Genomic DNA, 20,579 nt, shown 5'->3' with positions numbered 1-20,579 from the left:
TAAGTGCAGCACGCATGCGGAAACTTGGGGAGGGCGAAAGTTTGGGAAGGCTGGAAACAGGCCCATTTGGAAATGGGCCTCCGGAGCCTGGGGAGGCCATTTTCGCCCTCCCAGAGGCTCGAGGAAAGCTTCCGGAGCCCATGGAGGGCAAAAACGCCCCCCCCCATGGTGCAGGAAGCCAACTAGGCCACACCCACCACGGCCACACCCACCCAGCAATCGGACAGAAAACCCCTTGCTAAAATTTTTGAAGCCCATTCCTGGGCCAATCCTTCTCTCTCAGCCCAATCACAGTGTTGTTGTGGGAAAAATAGGAGGAGTGAGGTGTGTTGGATATGTTCACCAGTTATTTGTAAAAATAATAAAGGTAGGATACAAATCAAGCAATCAATAATATTATAGCAATTTCACCTTAAAATATTGCAGGATCATATTCAAAAAGTAGTCCTTTTTTAATGTTTATTAAATCTGTGACACTGCAGTGCAATTTTAATTTTACTTTCTTTCACTGCATTATTAAAGTAGCTCTTTTCTCAACAGACAAAGGAAAACAGCTTCAAAGCAAGAGGAAAATCCCCCTCTAAAAATCTATTGGGGCCCACAAGGAAAGCAAATAATTAATTGTGTTGATGGAAATAAGAAATACTTGATATAAAACCATTGGTGATTTCTGTCTAAATCTGTCAGTCAGTCAATTGAGAATATTTAGAGATATTTCTGCAAGACTGGGAATGGATTATAAGTTTAGAATATTTGCTTGCACCAGATATAAAGAGCCAGAGTATTCCTTGCTTATGCTTTAAAACCACACAACAATACTTGCTTTGTGATTAATATCAAACAAACAATTTGAATAGAGTTAGAGGTCTTCTAGTCCACCCCTTGCTCAAGCAGGAGACTCTATATCATTTCAGACAAATGGCTGTCCAGTCTCTTCTTAAAAACCTCCAGTGATGGACTGCCCACGATTTCTGAAGGCAAGATGTTCCACTGGTTAATTGTTCTCACTGTTAGGACATTTCTCCCTAATTCCAGGTTGCTTCTCTCCTTCATTAGTTACCATCCATTGTTTCTTGTCCTGCTTTCTGGTGCTTTGGAAAATAAGTTAACCCCATCTTCTTTGTGGCAGCTGCTCAAATACTGCTATCATGTCACCCCTAGTCCTTCTTTTCTCTAGACTAAGGTAAAGGTAAAGATTCCCCTCATGTGCTAGTCATTCCCGACTCTAGGGGGTGATGCTCATCTCCGTTTCAAAGCCGAAGAGCCAGCGCTGTCCGAAGATGCCTCCGTGGTCATGTGGCCAGCATGACTAAATGCCAAAGGCGCACGGAACGCTGTTACCTTCCCATCAGTGGTGGGATTCAAAAATTTTTACTACCGGTTCTGTGGGTGTGGCTTGGTGAGCGTGGCATGTCATGTCATGGCTTGGTGGGCATGGCTTGGTAGGCATGGCAGGGGAAGAATACTGTAAAATCTCCATTTCCTCCTGATCAGCTGGGACTCGGGAAGCAGAGAATAGATGGGGGCGAGGTCAGTCAAAGGTGGTATTTACCGGTTCTCCGAACTACTCAAAATTTTCATTACCGGTTCTCCAGAACTGGTCAGAACCTGCTGAATGCCACCTCTGCTTCCCACCAGAGGTGGTCCCTATTTTTCTACTTGAATGTTTTTATGTGCTTTTGAATTGTTAGATTGGCAGAAGCTGGGACAAGTAACAGGAGGTCACTACATTCATATGTTTTAGTCTCCAGGCCCTTAATCATTTTAGTTGCTCTTCTCTGCAAAACTTTTTTGTAATGTGATGGCCAAAACTGGATGCAATATTCTGGATGGCCTTACTAAGGCTTTATAAAGTGGTACTAATACTTCACATGGTTTTGATTCTATGTCTCTATTTATGCAACTATAGATTGTATTAGCTTTTTTGTCTGCCACTGCACACTATTGGCTCATATTTAAGTGATCGTCCACTAGGACTCCAAGGTCCCTCTCACAGTTACTGTTTTTGAGCCAGGTCTCACCTAATCTGTACTTGTACCTTTGTTTTTTTCCTGCCTAGGTGTAAAACCTTGCTTTTCTCTACATTAAATTTCATTTTTTTTTTTTTTGGATAGGGTCCATTGTTCAATCCTGTCAAGATCCTTTTGGATCTTGACAGAATTTGTCTTCTGGGGTTTTGACTATTCCTGCCAATTTAATGTCATCTGCAAATTTTATGAGTTCTCCTTTTATTCCCTCATCTAAATCTTACATATTGTCCTACAAGAGTCAATAAGGAAGCAATTGGGACATCATAGCCCTACGTGACACCAAACTGGGCTGAAACATGTGGTTTGAAAATTGTGGGTCAGAACATTTTTTCCCAAAATGCGAATGTGAAATGTGAGACTTTGTTTCCTATGCCCTTGTCTATAAAAGGAAACCTTAAAAGTCTACCAAATTATTCTTTCCAAGACGCCTGTGAAAAAGTGGACATCACAAAGTAAGTGGTCTGACTTTTGACTCAACCCTGAAAAGGGATACTTCATGTAAAATCATTGGCAATTATTATTTTTTTCTAAATCTGTCGTTCAATCAGTCGAGAACTTTTAGAGACCTTTCTGCAAGCCTAGGAAGGGATTAAGAGTTTAATCTTAAATATTTGCTTTTGTCAACTATAAAAAGCTAGAGTTAGGTTAAAAAAGATGGCCGCTGTATTTTTCTATGCAGACTGCTGATTATTTCTAGATATGTTTATTTGATTGAGCAGTCAAAATGCCTGTTTTTATTTATGGAAGACCTCAGAATGGTAAACTTCATTTCTATGTGCTATTTCAATACCTTTGAGCACATGGATTTCCTTTTTCAAGGCATGACTTAATTCCATGTATACTTTTTACAGTAATGAAGGCTGACTTGCTGCAGCTATTGTTCATATAATTCTATTATCTCTAGCTATCTCTAAGTATATCATATCTCATATATCTATCTGTCTGTCTGTCTGTTTCATTTCTGGTACATTTTTTGCAAAGATTAGAAGGGACATAGAGACACAGAGAAGCTGAGTGACCATACTGCTGAAGGATCTCCCTTGTTCAACTCATGATGGGGCTGTCTTCAAGGTATTTTCTATTTTTTTCTTCTACCGCTGATTATTACTACATTAAGTAGGACACTTTGACTCCTGCATTAGTTTTTCAATTATTTCAATTATTTATTGCTTTGTAATCTTCTCGTGTTCTCAAGTTTCAGGTAAGCATGTATTGGCAGTTCAAATCTGGTTTGATTTGCTACTTTAATACTCTTCGTCTCCCACTTCCTTAAACTCAAATATTCCTGATTAGAATTGGGTATAATTGGGAGTGGAATGCCAGAATAGTGGAGAATATACACAGCTCAGGATTCAATTGTCGGAACTTTGATGGTTTTTTTCTCTCTCTCTCTGCATTCACTAATAATATTAATAATGAAATATCCGAGGTACCCAACAAGGATTCCACAATCAACAGCTCAGGAATTGCTCCCATACCCAGTAACTGACAACCCACATAGGTTAACTTGTTTTATATTATTTTTGTCACCTTAGGCCATGCATCCCAACAATGCTGACCTTCTTAATGCTTCTTCAGCTGGCCTTCAAGGTTTCACTCCAAGAGGGACCTAACAGAGAGGATCCCAGAATACAAAAGTTAATTGAAGGTATCTGTATGAGAGTGTGCTGTGTTGTTGTTTTTTATGCATAGAAGGAGGGTGCAGATAGTTTCTGTCTTTTTATAACTTTTGTTATAAAAAGCTATCATACAGTACAGCTATCATGTACTGGTCTACTGATAAAAGGTTGCAGAGATATGAAGAAGTAGAAGAAAAATCCCAAAATTATATTAGGACAGTACAGTTATTGAAGAAACTTAATAACTGTTTATTTTTTTAATTTTGTTTGTCAAACATGTACAAGATAGCAGGTATAGGTATAAACATAAACATAAACAAAGGAAGTAAGTACAGATAAATGGGGACAGTAAGACAGGGATGGTAGGCACGCTAGTGCACTTATGCACGTCCCTTACAGACCTCTTAGGAATGGGGTGAGGTCAACAATAGACAGTCTAAGGTTAAAGTTTTGGGGGTTTGGCGAAGAGACCACAGAGTCAGGTAGTGCATTCCAGGCATTGACCACTCGGCTGCTGAAGTCATATTTTCTGCAATCGAGTTTGGAGCGGTTTACCTTGAATTTGTATCGATTGTTTACCAGTGTATTATTGTGGTTGAAGCTGAAGAAGTCATTGACAGGTAGCAGACAATTTTGTGTACTATGCTTAGATTGGACTGCAGGAGGTGCAATTCCAGATTGTCCAAGGCCAGAATTTCAAGACTGGTGGCATAAGGGATTCTATTGTGAGTAGAGGAGTTTGCCAGACCAATACAGCTCATCTGCCTGGAATCCACACTGTATATCAGACATTAACATGAGTGTGCAGGTCCAGAGGTATTTATGCTTGTCGTGAAATACCTCTGGACCTGCACACTTGTGTTAATGTCTGATATACAGTGTGGATTCCAGGCAAATGAGCTGTATTGGTCTGGCAAAGGTTTTGTATGCCCTAGTTAGCAATACAATGTTACCGGAGAAGAAGCTTCACAAGATTAGGTTAACATTTCTTAATGCCGTTTTGGCAATGCTGTTACAGTGAGCACTGGGGCTTAGATCGTTTGAGATTAGTACTCCTAGGTCCTTGACAACTGTACTGTTGTTAAGTATACTAATAACTCAGATATGTAATTTTGAAGGAATGTATTTTTTCAAATAAGTAGAAAGTTCAGATCGCTGTAATCAGATCCTGATCCCATCGTTTGAATCTGTATGGAGTAGCAACACACTGTAGTTGGAGCATAAGCAGTAATTCAGTAATGAAGTCAGTAATGAATTACTAATGCACATAAGGTGTTTGCTACAAGCCATACTTCTGTCACTAATGTCTACACATCAGATGCATCATTTTGTAATTTGTATGATAATGTTGTGACTCATATGGTGTCACTGGCCGTCCCTCACCCAACCAGAAGAGGCTTAGTAAAAGTTTGGAAGTGAAATCTGAGTACAGGAAGTCCTCAGCCATTTGTTTATTGACCATTCAAAATTACAACAGTATTGTAAAAAAAAATGACAATTTTTCACACCGATGACCACTGCAGATCTCCATGGTCAACTCTGTCCCTCCATTGAGGATCCAGGCCATTTGATGGAGTTAGCACTTCAGGCCCGTATTTAGCTCTTTTGCTAAATATGGTTTATTTTCAAAACATTCTAGTGAGATAGGCTATGGGGAACACTAGGAATCTGCTTAGCTCCCTTTACTTTAGTGAGATTTCTTGTTACATTGAGCCTACTCAAACCAAATCATAAGATATGAGAGTCACACACTGTTCAACCAGGTTTCTTTTAGTCCTTGTTTTCTGGAGAAATTGCAATTGGCTTTCATTTACCCTTCAAATGGTTGCTGAAGCATGTCGGTTGGGTTCCAACAGCCATGCTAATCTGTTGTACGATTTCAGCCACTGAGCTTTGTGAACTCTGCTCTATGGCTCAGTGTTGTGTGTAAACTTCACCACAGAGTGACTTATTCTACAGACTCTGCCTTGGTTTGTGTTAACTTCACAACCACCAATTTTATTCTTCCGATGTCTTGTACTGTATTTGTACAAGGTCCAAACGCTTGAACTTTTATATCACTGTGGTGAGTATATCTGGTTTACAGGCCTGGGATTGTTCAAAGGATCAAAATGACAGCATCCGTTCAGCTCTGACATAGCAGAAATTTCTTTTCTTCTTTTTTTTCCTTTGCCCATCAATACTCTTTTCCTCCTCTGATATATCTTCTGCTCCTCAAAGAAAACTAACAGGGCCTCTTGTTCATCTATCGTTAGATCATCCCTCACAGAAACCTTCCCTAAATCTTCCTTGGCTCACAGCTTTGTTTTGTTTTGTTTTTTCATTTCTTGAAAATGTGCATATTTACACAAGGTTGTTTTCCTTCCTGTTCCAAACAAGGGCGCAGTTATTTTACCGGCCTTCCACTGAGTTAATAAACTTCCTGCTCAGGCAAACATAGTTGTGGTCCATCCAGAATGAAGGAGAGATTTAGAACACACTATTTTGTACAGGCAAAACTTGTCCAACCAGCCTTCCTATCAAGAGCTGAGTTGAGATCTGCTTAAAAAACTGGGAGTCAGGATATCTATTGTTTGAAGCTTATGAACGTCCTTCTGTCTTATTACGAAGGTTACTCTGCTTCATGTTCAACCAATAAAGACACTGTGTTCTTTATCAGAATATTGATTGAACAGAAAATTTTAATAACATTAGGAATCAATGGTGATTATGCCCACCACAAATTTAAATATGCATATAAGAAATATCTGCACTATTAAGTTTCCAAACTCAAGGACATATAAGCCCTGAAATATCTCTTTATATCATAAATGGGGATTTTCTGCATGAATCTTGGAGCCATTCATTCAGTGGTGGGTTTCAAAAAAATTTACTACTGGTTCTGTGGGTATGGCTTGGTGGGAGTGGCACGGCATGGCTTGGTGGGCGTGGCTTGATGGGCATGGCAGGGAAGGATACTGTAAAATTTTCATTCCCACCCCACTCCAGGGGAAGGTTACTGCAAAATCCCCATTTCCTCCCGATCAGCTGGGACTCGGGAGGCAGAGAATAGATGGGGGTGGGGCCAGTCAGAGGTGGTATTTACTGGTTTTCCGAACTACTCAAAATTTCCGCTACTGGTTCTACAGAACTGGTCAGAACCTGCTGAAACCCATCTATGCACCGATTGATGAATATCTACACAAGGGATTTCATAAGAATGTACAGTTATGAAGGATATACTTCCAATGATAGAATACCATTATATATATATGGGAAGAAACCCGAAATATTAACTGTATACACACACACACACACACATATATAATACCAACGGCAGTTAGTGCAAAATGACTGCTGACATAAGCCTGATGATGGCAGATGGGATTCTGTCGAAACGTCGCTTCTACCCTTTTAGGGATATATCCACAATTACACGGGAAGAAACCCGAAATATTAACTATACACACATACATACCTGTGAAAACTTACATAAACAAATATATATATTTGTTTTCTCAGGTTTTCGCAGGTGTTTGTATGTAGGTCTTTGGTTATTCGGGTCTTCTCCCACGTGAAATTGGAAGTGTCTTGGCAACGTTTCGACGAAGTCTCATTCGTCATCTTCAGGCTGGTGTTCTCGGCTTCATGCTTCCTTGCTCCTGGAAGCACAAAGCCGAGAACACCAGCCTGAAGATGACGAATGAGACTTTGTCGAAACGTCGCCAAGACACTTCCAATTTTACGTGGGAGAAGACCCGAATAACCCTCATGGGTTTTTTTTTTAAAAAAAATCTGACAAATCCAATCATTGGGTGCCTGAAGTAAGAACTCTAGGAAGGAGGGTCAAGTTATTGCGTCCTTCTGACTAGATGAAAATGTTCTCCAAGGTCATGTATATATATTAGAAATATCATTCTTTTCATTGAAGAATCTCTAATTGAATTTGATATCAATGAGGAAGTCTAATTCAATTCCATTCCCATCCAGTGCTTGATCATCTTAAGCTGCAAATAAAAGAACTTCAGGATGACATGATCCAATTTAAAGGAACCACCATCAACTTTTTGAAAGGTAAGACATTTGGGAGAAGGGGTTAGGCACTTCTGGCATGTGTGTTTCCACATCTTGATCTAGCTAACAACCTTGGGTTTCCCTGCTGGTTCCCCATCCAAATATTAAACAGGGACAATCCTATTTGGCTTTCAAGGCAGCTCTGAGTTCAGTGGCCTCCAACAGTGGCTCTGATAACACAGATCCCTTCCAACTCTGTTAGTCTAGTCTAGTCTAGTCTAGTCTTAGTTCAGTTCTTAGTTCCAAGATCCAATGTTTTTCCAGTAAAACAAATCTGAAGAGGGACAATTCAACCTAAATGGGCTGCATTGTTTCTGGTACTAACAGAAATCATGACAAGAAATCAAAATATTTTCAAGAGCAGCTTAACTCCTTGTGAGAGAATCAATTGTGTGATGACATCAGATAAAGAGGCAGGACTTGGATTTCAATTTTTAGGGTGGGTTTTTTGTTGGTAATTTTATTTTGGTGTGTGTTTTTTGCTTTGTTTTCTTTTCTTTGGTACTTTAGTTACCCTTTGAGTTACATGGGATTTTGGAAAGAAATTGATTCTCTAAAAGAGAATATTTGTAGCTTAGGTTGAAATGAATGCTCTTTCAGTTTGTTTGTTTGTTTCCAGGGGTAGGTTCTACTTACCTTTACTACCGGTTCGCAATGGGGCCACATGCGCAGAAGCGCTCTGATGACATCTGGGTCAGTGGGCGGTGCCTTCCTCCAATTTTACTACCAGTTCTGTTAAGGATATTGTTGTTGTGTTACCAATCAGCAGAGTAAATGCACAAGGAAATGTTGCTGAAAGCAATGAATAAGAGATATGCAAACTGGTTTATCAAAAGCTTACTTTATAGTGGAAAAACAATCTCATAGTCTTTAAACAAATTCCAAGTCTTTGCCAGTTAAATCAGTCCAGTAGTTACAGATATCTTCTTACCAAACAAACAGTAGTTGGTTAGAATAACAAACTCACTCTGGTTCACAAACCACGATGGTAACAGATCCATCAAACCATGATTAGCAGATAGCAACTCCTCTCAATGGTAGCTTGTCATAGCAACTCCACACACAATGGTAGCATATCATATCAGCTTCATACACAATGGCAGCATATCATAGCAGCATATCATATCAGCTTCATACACAATGGCAGCATATCATAGCAGCAACTGAACACGTTACAATGCCTTAAATACTCTTACAACCAGTCATTACCTAATTACAGCATGACTCAGCATTAAAGCCTTAAAGTTACACAATACATATTCGTATTAAAGTTACAGAACACATATATTGCCTGGACAACTTGTTAGGCTCAAACCATATCCTAACAAGTTCTATAGAACCGGTCCGAACCGGAGGCAACCCACCACTGGTTGTTTCCTTTTAGATGTTTCATTATCCAAACTAGGTAGACTAGCACTAATGATGTTACCTAGTTGCAGTAGTGGGTTTCAAAACCCATCTCTACCAGTTTGCTCATGCGCTTGTGCATGCTTGTGCACGTGTGTGACACTTCTGCACATGCGCAGAAGTGTGCAGGTGGGCAGAGCCTCCCACCACCACCGCTACCAGTTCGCCCGATCTGGGGCGAACCAGTAGCAACCCACCACTGCCTAGTTGGGTAACGAAACATCTGCAAGAAAACAACCAAGCTCAGAGAGCATCAAGAACCCCTCAAGTCCTCTTCTATTTTTTAGGGGCTGCCCCTGAATATTAGCTACACAATTTAGAAAGTACATTCTGACACTGAAAGCAATGATCTAGAGAAGTGAGATATCTCTGCTTCATTGTCCTGGATAGGAGGACAGACAACTCCCTGTCTTTAATACTTTAATTTAGATCCCTGAATGGAGCAGGGTATCCACACTGTGATTATCTCTAGGGTTAGAATAACAAAAGGGAGAGTTGAAAGCTACCTGTAGATTTCTATCTTTTAAATGTTTTCCTTTTTTTAATGACACATTTTTTTAAAAAATAATCCATAACCAATGTATATAAAAGGCATGTAGAAAAGAAGAAAAAGTAGGATGCAATTAATGCTCACTTACTTGCAATATAAAATGCAAGTAAGTAAGCATGGAGATGGGAACATCATGGAGGTTACAGTTTTCCATCTATCATTAGTTGCTTCTCATGTTGTAAAATGCATTAGCTTACTTTTTAAAGAAAAAAATAAAAATAAAAAGCACTGTTAATCTTTAAGAATATCTAGCTAACACAGTATAGTATCACAAACTAGAGCAATGGGCTGTAATAAATCAGATCAACGTAGGAATTTTATTTCTCCTCTTTTGAAATATAATCTCTAAATCTAGAACAACCCACATTTTCGATATGGTACAAATCAATGCATAAAATGCAGTGGTGAAATCCAAATTTTTTTACTACCGGTTCTGTGGGCATGGCTTGGTGGGCATGGTGTGACTTGGTGGGCGTGGCAGGGGAAGGATATTGCAAAATATCTCCCTTCCCACCCCACTCTGGGGCCAGCCAGAGGTGGCATTTGCCAGTTCTCCAAACAACTCAAAATTTCCGCTACCAGCTCTCTGAACTACTCAAAATTTCCTCTACTGGTTCTCCAGAACCTGTCAGAACCTGCTGGATTTCACCCCTGATAAAGTGGTAGTCCATTAATTGCTCCCCATTAAAAATGAATTCAGCATCAAATTAGTTTTTTTAATACAAAATTATTTTGGACATTGGGGTATAGGCCCATCGTTTGATGAGCTATTTTCCAGACCACGTTTTATATTTTATTGAAAAGCCTTCCTTTCCATTAAACTGCCAGAGAAGTAATCATGGTACATTGGCACATTGCAACACATAAACAAACACGGCACTTGAAAGCTTTGCAATTCTCTTTCCTTCTAGTTCTCCTTGGTCCTGGTGGAGAGATTGCTGATGGTAAAATTTTCCGAACGCAAAAAAATCGAGGAACTTTCCAGGATGGCAAAAGTGGCTGCGAGAACAACCTTGCCTTGCCGAGGAATGACGCAGAAAACAAAGCCCTTCAAAATATATTAGTACAGCCTGGCCAAAAGGCAGTTCTGGGAATCACTTACAATGCAGCTGAAAACATCTTTGTGGATCTGACTGGCCAGCCCATAAAATATTCCAAATGGGCTCAAGGACAACCAAATATCCTTGAAAAAAAAGTGTGTGTGATGGCAAACGAAAATGGCGAGTGGCAAATTGAAGATTGTGAGTTGGATTCATGGACAATCATCTGTGAAATTAGCATCTAACAGATGTTGGGTTGGGGAAGGAAAAGAATTCCACATAGAGTTGAAAACGAAAGCTTACGCTGTTTATCGCACATACAGTCTAGCATATGGCAAGCAAATCCTAATCCAATAGCTTCCCTTGTTTTCAGCGAAGAGATCTGAAGTCAAGTTTTACTCCGTTGACTTCAGCCTTGTCATTCCAATGGAAGTTGCCTTCTTCCATTTAAACCAACCACCTTGGAATCCTTCCTCAGTCTTCCACTGAAGTAGTGGCCAGACTTGATGCTGATTAGCTTTTACCATCCATCATCAGATAGATGTTGCCATCTTCCAAGTCTTCCCTAGCTTAGCTTAGATAGCAAAACCTGCACAGAAATGTAACAGTTTATCGATTTTCCACCATTTCTAAATAAATGCATTTCCTATCAGCATTTGTTGTTTGAGACTCTATTTTTTTATTTACATTGAGAGGCAGCTTAATAGACATGGTCCTACAATAACCTTGCTACATTTTCCTGAAATCCTTGGACAGTTATGCAAAGGATACTTCAGAGCATTGGTGGGCCTCGAATTCAGGGATATTCCTATCAGCTCTCAGAGGGTCAGATTAGGTAATCATACCTCCTCGGTCCTTATTCTTAACACTGGTACACCACAGGGTTGTGTGTTGAGTCCCTTACTCTATACTCTTTATGTACATGACTGCATTCCCACTCACACCAGTAATACTATTATTAAATTTGCAGATGATACAACAGTGGTAGGATTCATCTCTGGTGGGGGGGATGAATCTGTCTATTGAGATGAGGTGGACCGGTTGCTTTCGTGGTGTGGAGACAATAACTTGATCCTTAACACCAATAAGACGAAGGAGCTTATAGTGGACTATAGAAGGAATAGATCAGACATCCAGCCCTTGCTTATCAATGGAGACCGAGTGGAACAAATGACCAGTTTTAAGTTTTTGGGTCTTATCATAAAAAAAGACCTGACCTGGAGTACTCACATTGCTGCACTGATCAAAAGGGCCCAGCAGAGATTATACTACCTGAGACTTCTCAGGAAACAACAACTGAATGAAAAATTGCTGGTGATCTTCTACCATTGTACCATATCTTAATTTACTGCACCTGTGTATGGTTTGCTAATTGCACAGTGGCAGATAGGACAGCCCTCCAGAGGGTTAACATCATTGGGCAGAGGATCATTAGTTGCCCTCTCCCCTTCTTGGAAGAGCTTTATAGCTCCCGTTGCCTTAAGAAAGTTCAAAACATTCTTAAGGATCCATCTCATCCTGGGCACCTTTTTTTTTTTTTTTTTTTTTGAACTATTACCATCTGGCAGACAGTACAGGATAATAAAAACAAGGACAAATAAGCCAGGGGTGGGTTCTAAATATTTTTACTACCGGTTCTGTGGGCGTGGCTTATTTTGTGGATGTGGCTTGGAGGTCATGTGACTAGGTGAGCGTGGCTAGCTGGTCAGAGTCATTTCTGGAAGGTCCTCACACTTATGACCAGTCCTCACACTTACGACCTGACTCATTTGTTTGCTTTTAACACTGATCAACTGTAGGACGGCCCTTTGAAGCCCCGCGGCAAGAGTTTAAACAGTTTTTTTCCCTCTAGTCATCAGCTGGGACTCAGGAGGCAGCAATAGATTGGGAGTGGGACCAAATAAAAGATAAGAATAACGTGGGGGGTGGGGGTGGGAGGGCGGGGGGGGAGAACCAGTTCGGTGACATCATATCGTCAGCGTAACCGGCTCGGCCGAACTGGACCGAACTGGGAGGAACCCACCACTGAAATAAGCTGAAAAACAGCTTCTATCTCAGAGCAGTAACTATATTGAATTCTACTGTTTAGTGTAATATTAATGCAGTATCAGGAGTTTTCAATTCAATTCTATAGAATGTGAAGGATGTGTGTTTTTGTTTTATTTTTTTAAATAGTTTTCTTATGTATGATGTACACTGAAGATGGCATTTAATTTCGTTGTACGAGGTATAATGACAATAAATTAAACTTAACTTAACTTATCATTTTGCACCGAAGGATCCAGATTTGAATTTAAAATTTGTTACAGTAATTTTGTTGTAATTCAGCCCAAGAGGTCAGAGGTGAACCATGATAAATCCTGGCTAGCTTAATAAAGGAAGTTTGGCCTGGTGGGTTTGAAGCGGGAAAACCCACTTTTCCAAATGCAGGAGACAAGACCACAAAAGTTGGAGAACACAGATTTATTTGCTAGCAAAGGTTCAGAGCATTCACATGTCAGATTCCGAACCCTGGGCTATGCCCAAGGTGTACCTTTTATACATTTTGCAATTCTAGCCATGCCAGAGGCTTCTGACTCTATTTCCATATATGGGTACACTGTCTGTTACTTTCCATGAACACTTCTGGTAATATATTTCTTAATATAAGTTCGTTACAGGGATGATATAGAACATAGGTCATTAAGCTCATCAATACATTTAACAAGTTCCTTATTTCTGTTCCTTGTACTTTCCTGAGGTTTGCAACATAACTTCTACTCCCACGTCAACACTTCTGAGAGCAACATAATACTGTGAATAATACAATACATAGATTAATATGATTTATAGTATAAGACCTTCCTGTCTCATTCCCCCCTTTGGAACTCCACCTAAATCCCCTGATTACTGTGGAGTTTCATAAACATGGAAGTCATCATCCATTGAGCTAAGTTTCTCATACTCCCACCAAGCCATCGCCTGAGCTGTTACCTTTTTTATCCACAAGTAGAGAGAGACTGTTAGAAATTGTACAAACAAAAATGGGGAGAATGCAGGGTAAAATTACACATCCAGCAGCTATTAACCCAATCAATGCCACAATAGCTAGCAGGCCCGGCAGTTTAGGGAACCAACTTTAAAAGGCGTCAGGTAAATTAAATCCTTTCCAAGTTTGAACCGGGACGTGAGCTATTTTGACCATTTTATCAGTTATTTCCTTAATGACCTTGTCAATGCTGTATTGAGACCTGTCATCGGTCTCAATACAGCAATTAGACAACTTAAATTTACCACACACCCCTCCTTCCTTGGCTAGGAGGTAATCTAAGGCTAAGTGGTTTTGCATGATATACGTTCGAGACTTCACACTCTCAGCAGCTAGTTTGGTGAGGCCTTTCACAGTTTCATTAGTAATTATTTCTACAACAGCCTGTAGCCTAATCAAGCAGTTTAACAGGTAGATGGGGATCCGATACCTGTAGGTGCCATCCTCTGCCCAGGTGGCTGGTCCATAAACCTCAATGATTCTCTCCGGTCGCCATTCATCATCCTTCCAATGACCTATTTTAACCTTTTCAATCAAGGAAGTGTCAATGGCTGCCCTCTTGGACTGGATGTTTCCAACTTCATCATACACTGGTACCCTGGCCAAATTCCAAGGACGGAGGTTTACAGGGACCCAAGGAGTACGTAAGAGGTGACACCTTATAGTGGAATTATATCCCAGTATCAAGTCCCTTCATGCTCACAGGGAGGAGATTATTGGAAGAGCAGTTAGCGAGTTTGGTACTGCTATAAACAAAATGCCTACCCGAGGGTAAGGCCACAAAGCATTCAGTACACAGAAGTACCTTGGAGCTCACCACATTCTGCATGTTATGGATCCCCCCTTGTGTACTCGAAGGGGTGTCTGGGCTCCAATATTCCCCGTGCATTACCTCTGGGTAATTTACAGTGGGAGTAGGGGCACGCACTCTTTCCATATTCTAACTATCGAGTGCAGCTTGACATCAGTCTAGGGGTTACTCCCTCATTCCCCCCTACTCCTGAGGCTCCGCCCTCTCCTATAAGGCCTACAATACATATAGCTACACAGATTCTGTCAAGTTGTTCGGTTGTGGGATAGCAATTTCCAGGATAAGTTCGTTTTGTCGCCCGTGCGTTGGGTGTTAGCCTCCGGAATAACATCTGCAGGGGTTTTCTTCACCTTTCCCGTTCGTAGAGGGACAGCTCCCGGAGTGTCACCAGAAGGGGAGAGGTTCCCTCTAGTCCTTTGAAGAGTTAGTTTCCACATAAATTTAGGCTTTTTCTTAAAAGCACAGAGAGGAAAGAAAAGTTGAACTCCATTCTTCACCCTGTCTAATGATGGCCATACCAGACTGGGCGAAGTAATTTTCCTTCCTCTCAGTGGTGTCAACTCATTTCTAACAATTTAAAATTCATATCTCTAGAGATCAGGCATTTAACACTTGCAGTTACCTTGAAGGTACCCAAAGACTTAGACATATACACTAGTCATTATAGATGCACAGCAACAAATAATTTTTAACAGAAATCACATAAAATTAGTCAATTCAAATTATCTGAGTCTTCCCATTTAGTTTCAAGTTTAAGTTTCAAGTTTATTAGATTTCTATACCGCCCTTCTCCCGAAGGACTCAGGGCGGTGTACAGCCATATTAAAACACATAGATTTATAAAATTTAAAACTAATTAAAATTGAATATAAAATTTGGTCAGCGAATTAAAACACACATACGCCCATTTTAAAATTCATACTAGGCCAGTCCGGCTTGCTGGAACAGAAGAGTCTTAAGGGTGTGGCGAAAAATACTCAGGTCGGGGCTAAGACAAAGCTCTAGGGGCAGCTCATTCCAGAGGGCTGGTGCCCCCACAGAGAAGGCTCTCCCCCTGGGTGTCGCCAGTCGGCATTGTTTAGACAGCTTTACCTTTTTATTATCTGCTAAACCCCAGGTGGGAAGAACAATAAACAATTTTCTTCTCCATTCTTAGGTCTTTCAGAGTTCTCTGGGTCTTTTAAGAATGGTAAATTATCAGAATCTTTATAACACTGCAGTATTTCTTTTCTCCTACCACACATAACAGTATAAACTAACCATATCTTCTTTGGCCAGCCCCAACTTCTGAATCATTTTACTGTATGGTGGGGCCTCTCAACTTCTAAATATTTTCCTTTTAAGGACTAGTCAGGTCTATTTACAGTTTGGGATTCTTTCTAATTGTTATAGTGAACTTCTCACTTTTTACTCAAGGTTTCATCCATTGTTCCATCTCCTCAAGCACTGGATTGTCTCTGGCCTGGGGATGTTCTGTCTAGCTCTTTCTCACTTGGATCTCCCAGCCAATGCTGGCCTATTTTTAAAGATAGAAACTCTTCTCCATCCAGTTTAGATCTCCCAGCAGGCGCTGGCCTATTTTTAAAGATCCAAAATGTATAGAGACTTTGGTTCACACATCATTTGCACCTTGCCAGGGCTCTCATGAGCAAGTTTGAACTCTACTTTTTCTTTTTAAGGACCTTTATTTAGCCAAATTGGTTTTCCTGTGTCATCCCTACTAAAACCTTTCTTGGTCCTTGTTGGTATGCACTCAGGCCATCCAGTATATGTGCAAATAAGAACTAACATTGCATGATGTGGACCTGACCTTGGCATATCTGTAAAATCAATCATCAGAGTATCAAAAGGATAACTTCCTGTGAGTTGATGTCCTTGAGGCGGTTGGGGCCCTTGTCTGGGATTATTGGCTGCACAGATTTCACATCTCATACAGACATTGGCAGCAATTCTGTGTATCTTATTGATGTATACTTCTCGTAGTAGGGACTTAGCCAATGCAGTCTTTCCCAAATGTAGTTGCTTATGGACTTGTTGCACAGCATCCCATGCTATGTGTCCCAGGACCAAAACGCGCTGGTCGGGAAGAATCCAACATCCATCTTCCAACGTTGCCTCAAGTTCCTTAGCTTGTTGCAATTCCTCCTTAGAATAATTAGGTCTAATTTGTTCATCCGGGACCCATAGAGTTAAACAGTTAGCCTGTATAATTAAAGGCTTCAGTGCGGCTCAACGAGCTTCCTAGTCAGCCTTATTATTGCCTTGCTATGTCTCTGATGCTGTCTTCTGGTGTCCTCTATAGTGCATAACGGCGACTTCTCAGGGGGCCCAAACGCTGTCCAACAGGCGTGAGATCTGTGGCCCATACTTAATGTCCTTTTCCCCAGCCGTAATAAGGCCCCTCTCCTTGTATATGGCCCCATGCACTTGCACTGTTAAGAAGCATATTTATTTATTTTTTAAAATAATTTTTATTATAAATTAAAAACAAAAAACAGAAAAAAAGACTATAACAAGACAAAATCACATACATACAACTGAGGTTGATTCAACCCCCATATATATACAGTTTCTAAATAATATTACATATCATCATACTACAGATTCAATTAGGTTTATCATATTGCATCTTGCACTTGTTAATCTTCTTATATCTTCTTATATCTAATATTACTTTATTTATATATAGTTTGCTATTTACATATCTATGCCACATGCTTTCCTAACATCTATCTCGTGACATTTTTACTTCTATCCATTGGTACCATTTATCCCAGCTTTGATTGAAAGTTGATTCTTGTCTATCTTTAAGAATATATGTTAATCTATCACATTCTGCACACCACAAAATTTTGTTCATAATCATCTGATCCGATGGTACTTCTTTCCCTTTCCAAAGTTGCACATATGCAATTCTAGCAGCAGTGGTAATATGTATGAAAAGGTACCAGTCTATTTTCCTTATGCCCCCAGGGTTTATTCCTAATAAGTAGACTTCTGGTCTCAATTGAAAGCTGACTCCCGTAATCTCCATGAGCCAATCTTTTATCTTGCTCCAATAGTTTTGGGCTTGTAGACATGTCCACCATTGGTGGTAAAATGTATCCCTGGCTGACCCACATTTCCAACATTCTGCTGAAGTTCCAGGGAACATCTTTGCAATTCTTGCTGGTGGTATATGCCATCTATATAACATTTTAAATATATTTTCTTTGAAGGACACTGCCATCGTCATTTTTGCATTTCTGTTCCATATTTGTTGCCATTTTTCCAAATTTAATGAATATCCAAAGTTCCTCCCCCAGGCTATCGTCGAGTCTTTAACTATTTCATCAGCTACAGATCGGGACAGGAGGAGGTTATATACCTTGGTGATACATTTTTTATCACATTCCAGGAGGGCCTTATCGAACTCTTGTGGTGAACTAAAAATCCCCCCATTGGCTTTATCTTTTTGATATCTTGCTTGGATTTGTACGTATGCCCACCAGTCCAAATTGATTCCCCGTATTTGTAGGTCCGCTTTAGATCCAAGGTTACCCCCACCATCCAACAATTCCTTGTACATCACAAGTTTATTCAAGTTGTATAGAGGTGGATATGTAGTCGCTTCAAGGGTCACAAACCAATATGGAACCTTACTATACATCATTCCTTTGATCTTATTCCATACCTCAATCAGACCTCCCCTTACATAGTGATTCGTAAAGTATTTATGCTGTCCTGCTTTGGTTGGCCAAAGAAAATAATGCCATCCCTGCTGTAAATTATACCCTTCAATTTTTAATATAAGCTTCCTCTTCAATATTATCCAATCTTTTACCCAAACCAGGCAAGAGGCTAGATAATACCACTCCCAGTTGGGGAGCCCCAAGCCTCCCCTTGTTTTATGCTCTTGCATCATTTTCCCTTTAATACGTGGCTTTTTCCCTTGCCATATGGATTTTCCGATTATTTGATCCATTTTTCTAAAAAAAGCTTTTCTCTAATCTTTCCACAGCCATTTGGAAAAGATATATCCATTTTTGTAGCACGTGTGCCTTTACCACTGCCACTCTTCCTAGCAGGGATAGCTGTACTTTCCTCCACCGATCTAAATCCTGTTCCATTTGCATGATGAGATTGTCATAGTTGTTCTTTTTTATCGAGGAGCATTTTGGGGTCAGCCATATGCCCAAATATTTTACCTTTTTAGCTATTTGTATTCCCATCACATTCTCTATCGTCAATTTCCGTGTCCCCTTAAGATTTTTAATAAGTAATTTGGTTTTGTCCCTGTTAATTTGTAGACCCGCTACTGCGCCGAATTCCTCAATACTTCTCAACAAATTTGGCCCTGAAGTCATTGGCTCCTCCAATATAAAAATGAGATCATCTGCAAATGCTTGTTTTATTTTAAACTCCTCCTTCCTGACATTAAGTCCTTTTATTTCTTTGTTTTGTCTGATTTGACTTAGTAAAGGTTCCAGAGTCAAAATAAATAACAGTGGGGAAAGCGGGCATCCCTGCCTAGTTCTCCTATGTATTTATATCTCCTCTGTTGTTTCACCTTCAATTAATACTTTTGCATATTGCGCCGTATAAAGTGCCCGGATTGCTTGCGTAAAACTAAATCCGAAATCCATCTTCTCAATTTGTAATAAAATAAAGTCCCAATTAACCCTATCAAATGCCTTTTGCGCATCGAGGAACATTAGAGCCATTTCTTTGTCTGTATGTGTTTCATAATATTCCAATGTATCCATGATGGTTCTAATGTTGTCTCGTAAGTATCTATATGGCAAAAAGCCATTTTGATCTTGATGGATGTATTCGTTTAAAAAAATCTTCAACCTTTCCGCTAATATTGATGTGAATATTTTGTAGTCCGAATTAAGCAGGGAGATAGGTCTATAATTTTTAATCTGTGTTCGATCAGAATCAGGTTTGGGAAGCAACGTAATATAAGCTATATATGCACAGAGATGGACAAACTAACTTTAGAGTTACAGGATAAGGAAGACTCAAAATACTTCATAATATGGAATAGATGGTACCAGTGGATAAACCAGAGGAGGGGGAATGGTTAAAGATGAAATTTAGAAGAAATCAACATAATTAAAAACAGCACTGTCAGATGGATAGAAAAGGAAATAAGTCACTGTGCGTATGTATATATGTATATATAATAATAGAAAGTAGTCAATAGATGAAGTTGAGTACTGTATATGTACGGTATATGTATACGTAATTTTTGTCTTTGATTAAGAGAAACTTGTATGTTTTTCTTATATTTGTTTTAAATGTTTTTTAAGAACGAATAAAGTTTGTTTTAAAATTATATATATATATATATATATATATATATATATATATATATATATATATATATATATATATAATTTTAAAACAAACTTTATTCGTTCTTAAAAAACATTTAAAACAAATATAAGAAAAACATACATACATATTCTCTCTAGCCAGGTTTTACCTATGTAAACTTAGTTGTTCTACAGCCCTAGGTTCTGTGAAATCTCATTCACAAGTTCTTGGGCCCTTTTTCTGCTGACAAACTGCAACTCTGTGTTGCTTTCTGGGCTGTAGAACAACTAATCACCGGTCCCGGTGATTTACCACATTTCTGCTTCTTAATAGCAGTTTCGATTTCTCCTTCCCTAATCTCTGAATTAAGAATATCCTTCATATGTTGTGGGACTTTAGCTAATTTCAAGTTTTCAAGGTATGCCCTTACTTGCGTCTCCTGTATTCCCTCTTTTTGATATAATTCCTCAAAGAAATTTATAATCACTCTCTTTTTCCCTTCCACATTCCCCACAAGAGTTCCCTCTCCATCTTGTAAGGCATCAATTTTCTGTGCTTCTATTTCTTTTCTTAACCTATACGAGAGCCATTTACCTGCTTTATTAGCATGTTCAAAAAAATGTTGCCTCCCCCGTTTAAGTTTGTTCACCAATTCCTCTTGGTCTAATAATGATAGTTTATGTTTAAGAAACTCTTTTCTCTCTTTTATTTTCCCATTTCTCGGGTCTACTTGTAAACCC

The 20,579-nt window shown here is 39.5% G+C and overlaps 1 protein-coding gene across 1 annotated transcript; it reads left to right on the top strand.

Annotated features, from left to right (window-relative positions):
* Positions 1 to 3,016: 3,016 nt before the first annotated feature.
* Positions 3,017 to 11,354, top strand: LOC117670043 (mannose-binding protein-like). Its single transcript, XM_034424907.3, has 4 exons — positions 3,017 to 3,101; positions 3,566 to 3,678; positions 7,619 to 7,702; positions 10,571 to 11,354. Exons 1-4 carry the CDS (start codon positions 3,082 to 3,084, stop codon positions 10,942 to 10,944), a joined length of 591 nt encoding a protein of 196 aa, XP_034280798.2. The 5' UTR covers positions 3,017 to 3,081; the 3' UTR covers positions 10,945 to 11,354.
* The last annotated feature ends 9,225 nt before the right edge of the window (positions 11,355 to 20,579 follow it).

The sequence above is a fragment of the Pantherophis guttatus genome, chromosome 6, assembly GCF_059756535.1.
Source record: "Pantherophis guttatus breed Tessera chromosome 6, ASM5975653v1, whole genome shotgun sequence".
NCBI classification, from domain to species: domain Eukaryota; kingdom Metazoa; phylum Chordata; class Lepidosauria; order Squamata; family Colubridae; genus Pantherophis; species Pantherophis guttatus.
The sequence above is the reverse complement of the archived record's forward strand: the minus strand, read 5'-3'. Positions and strand labels throughout refer to the sequence as shown.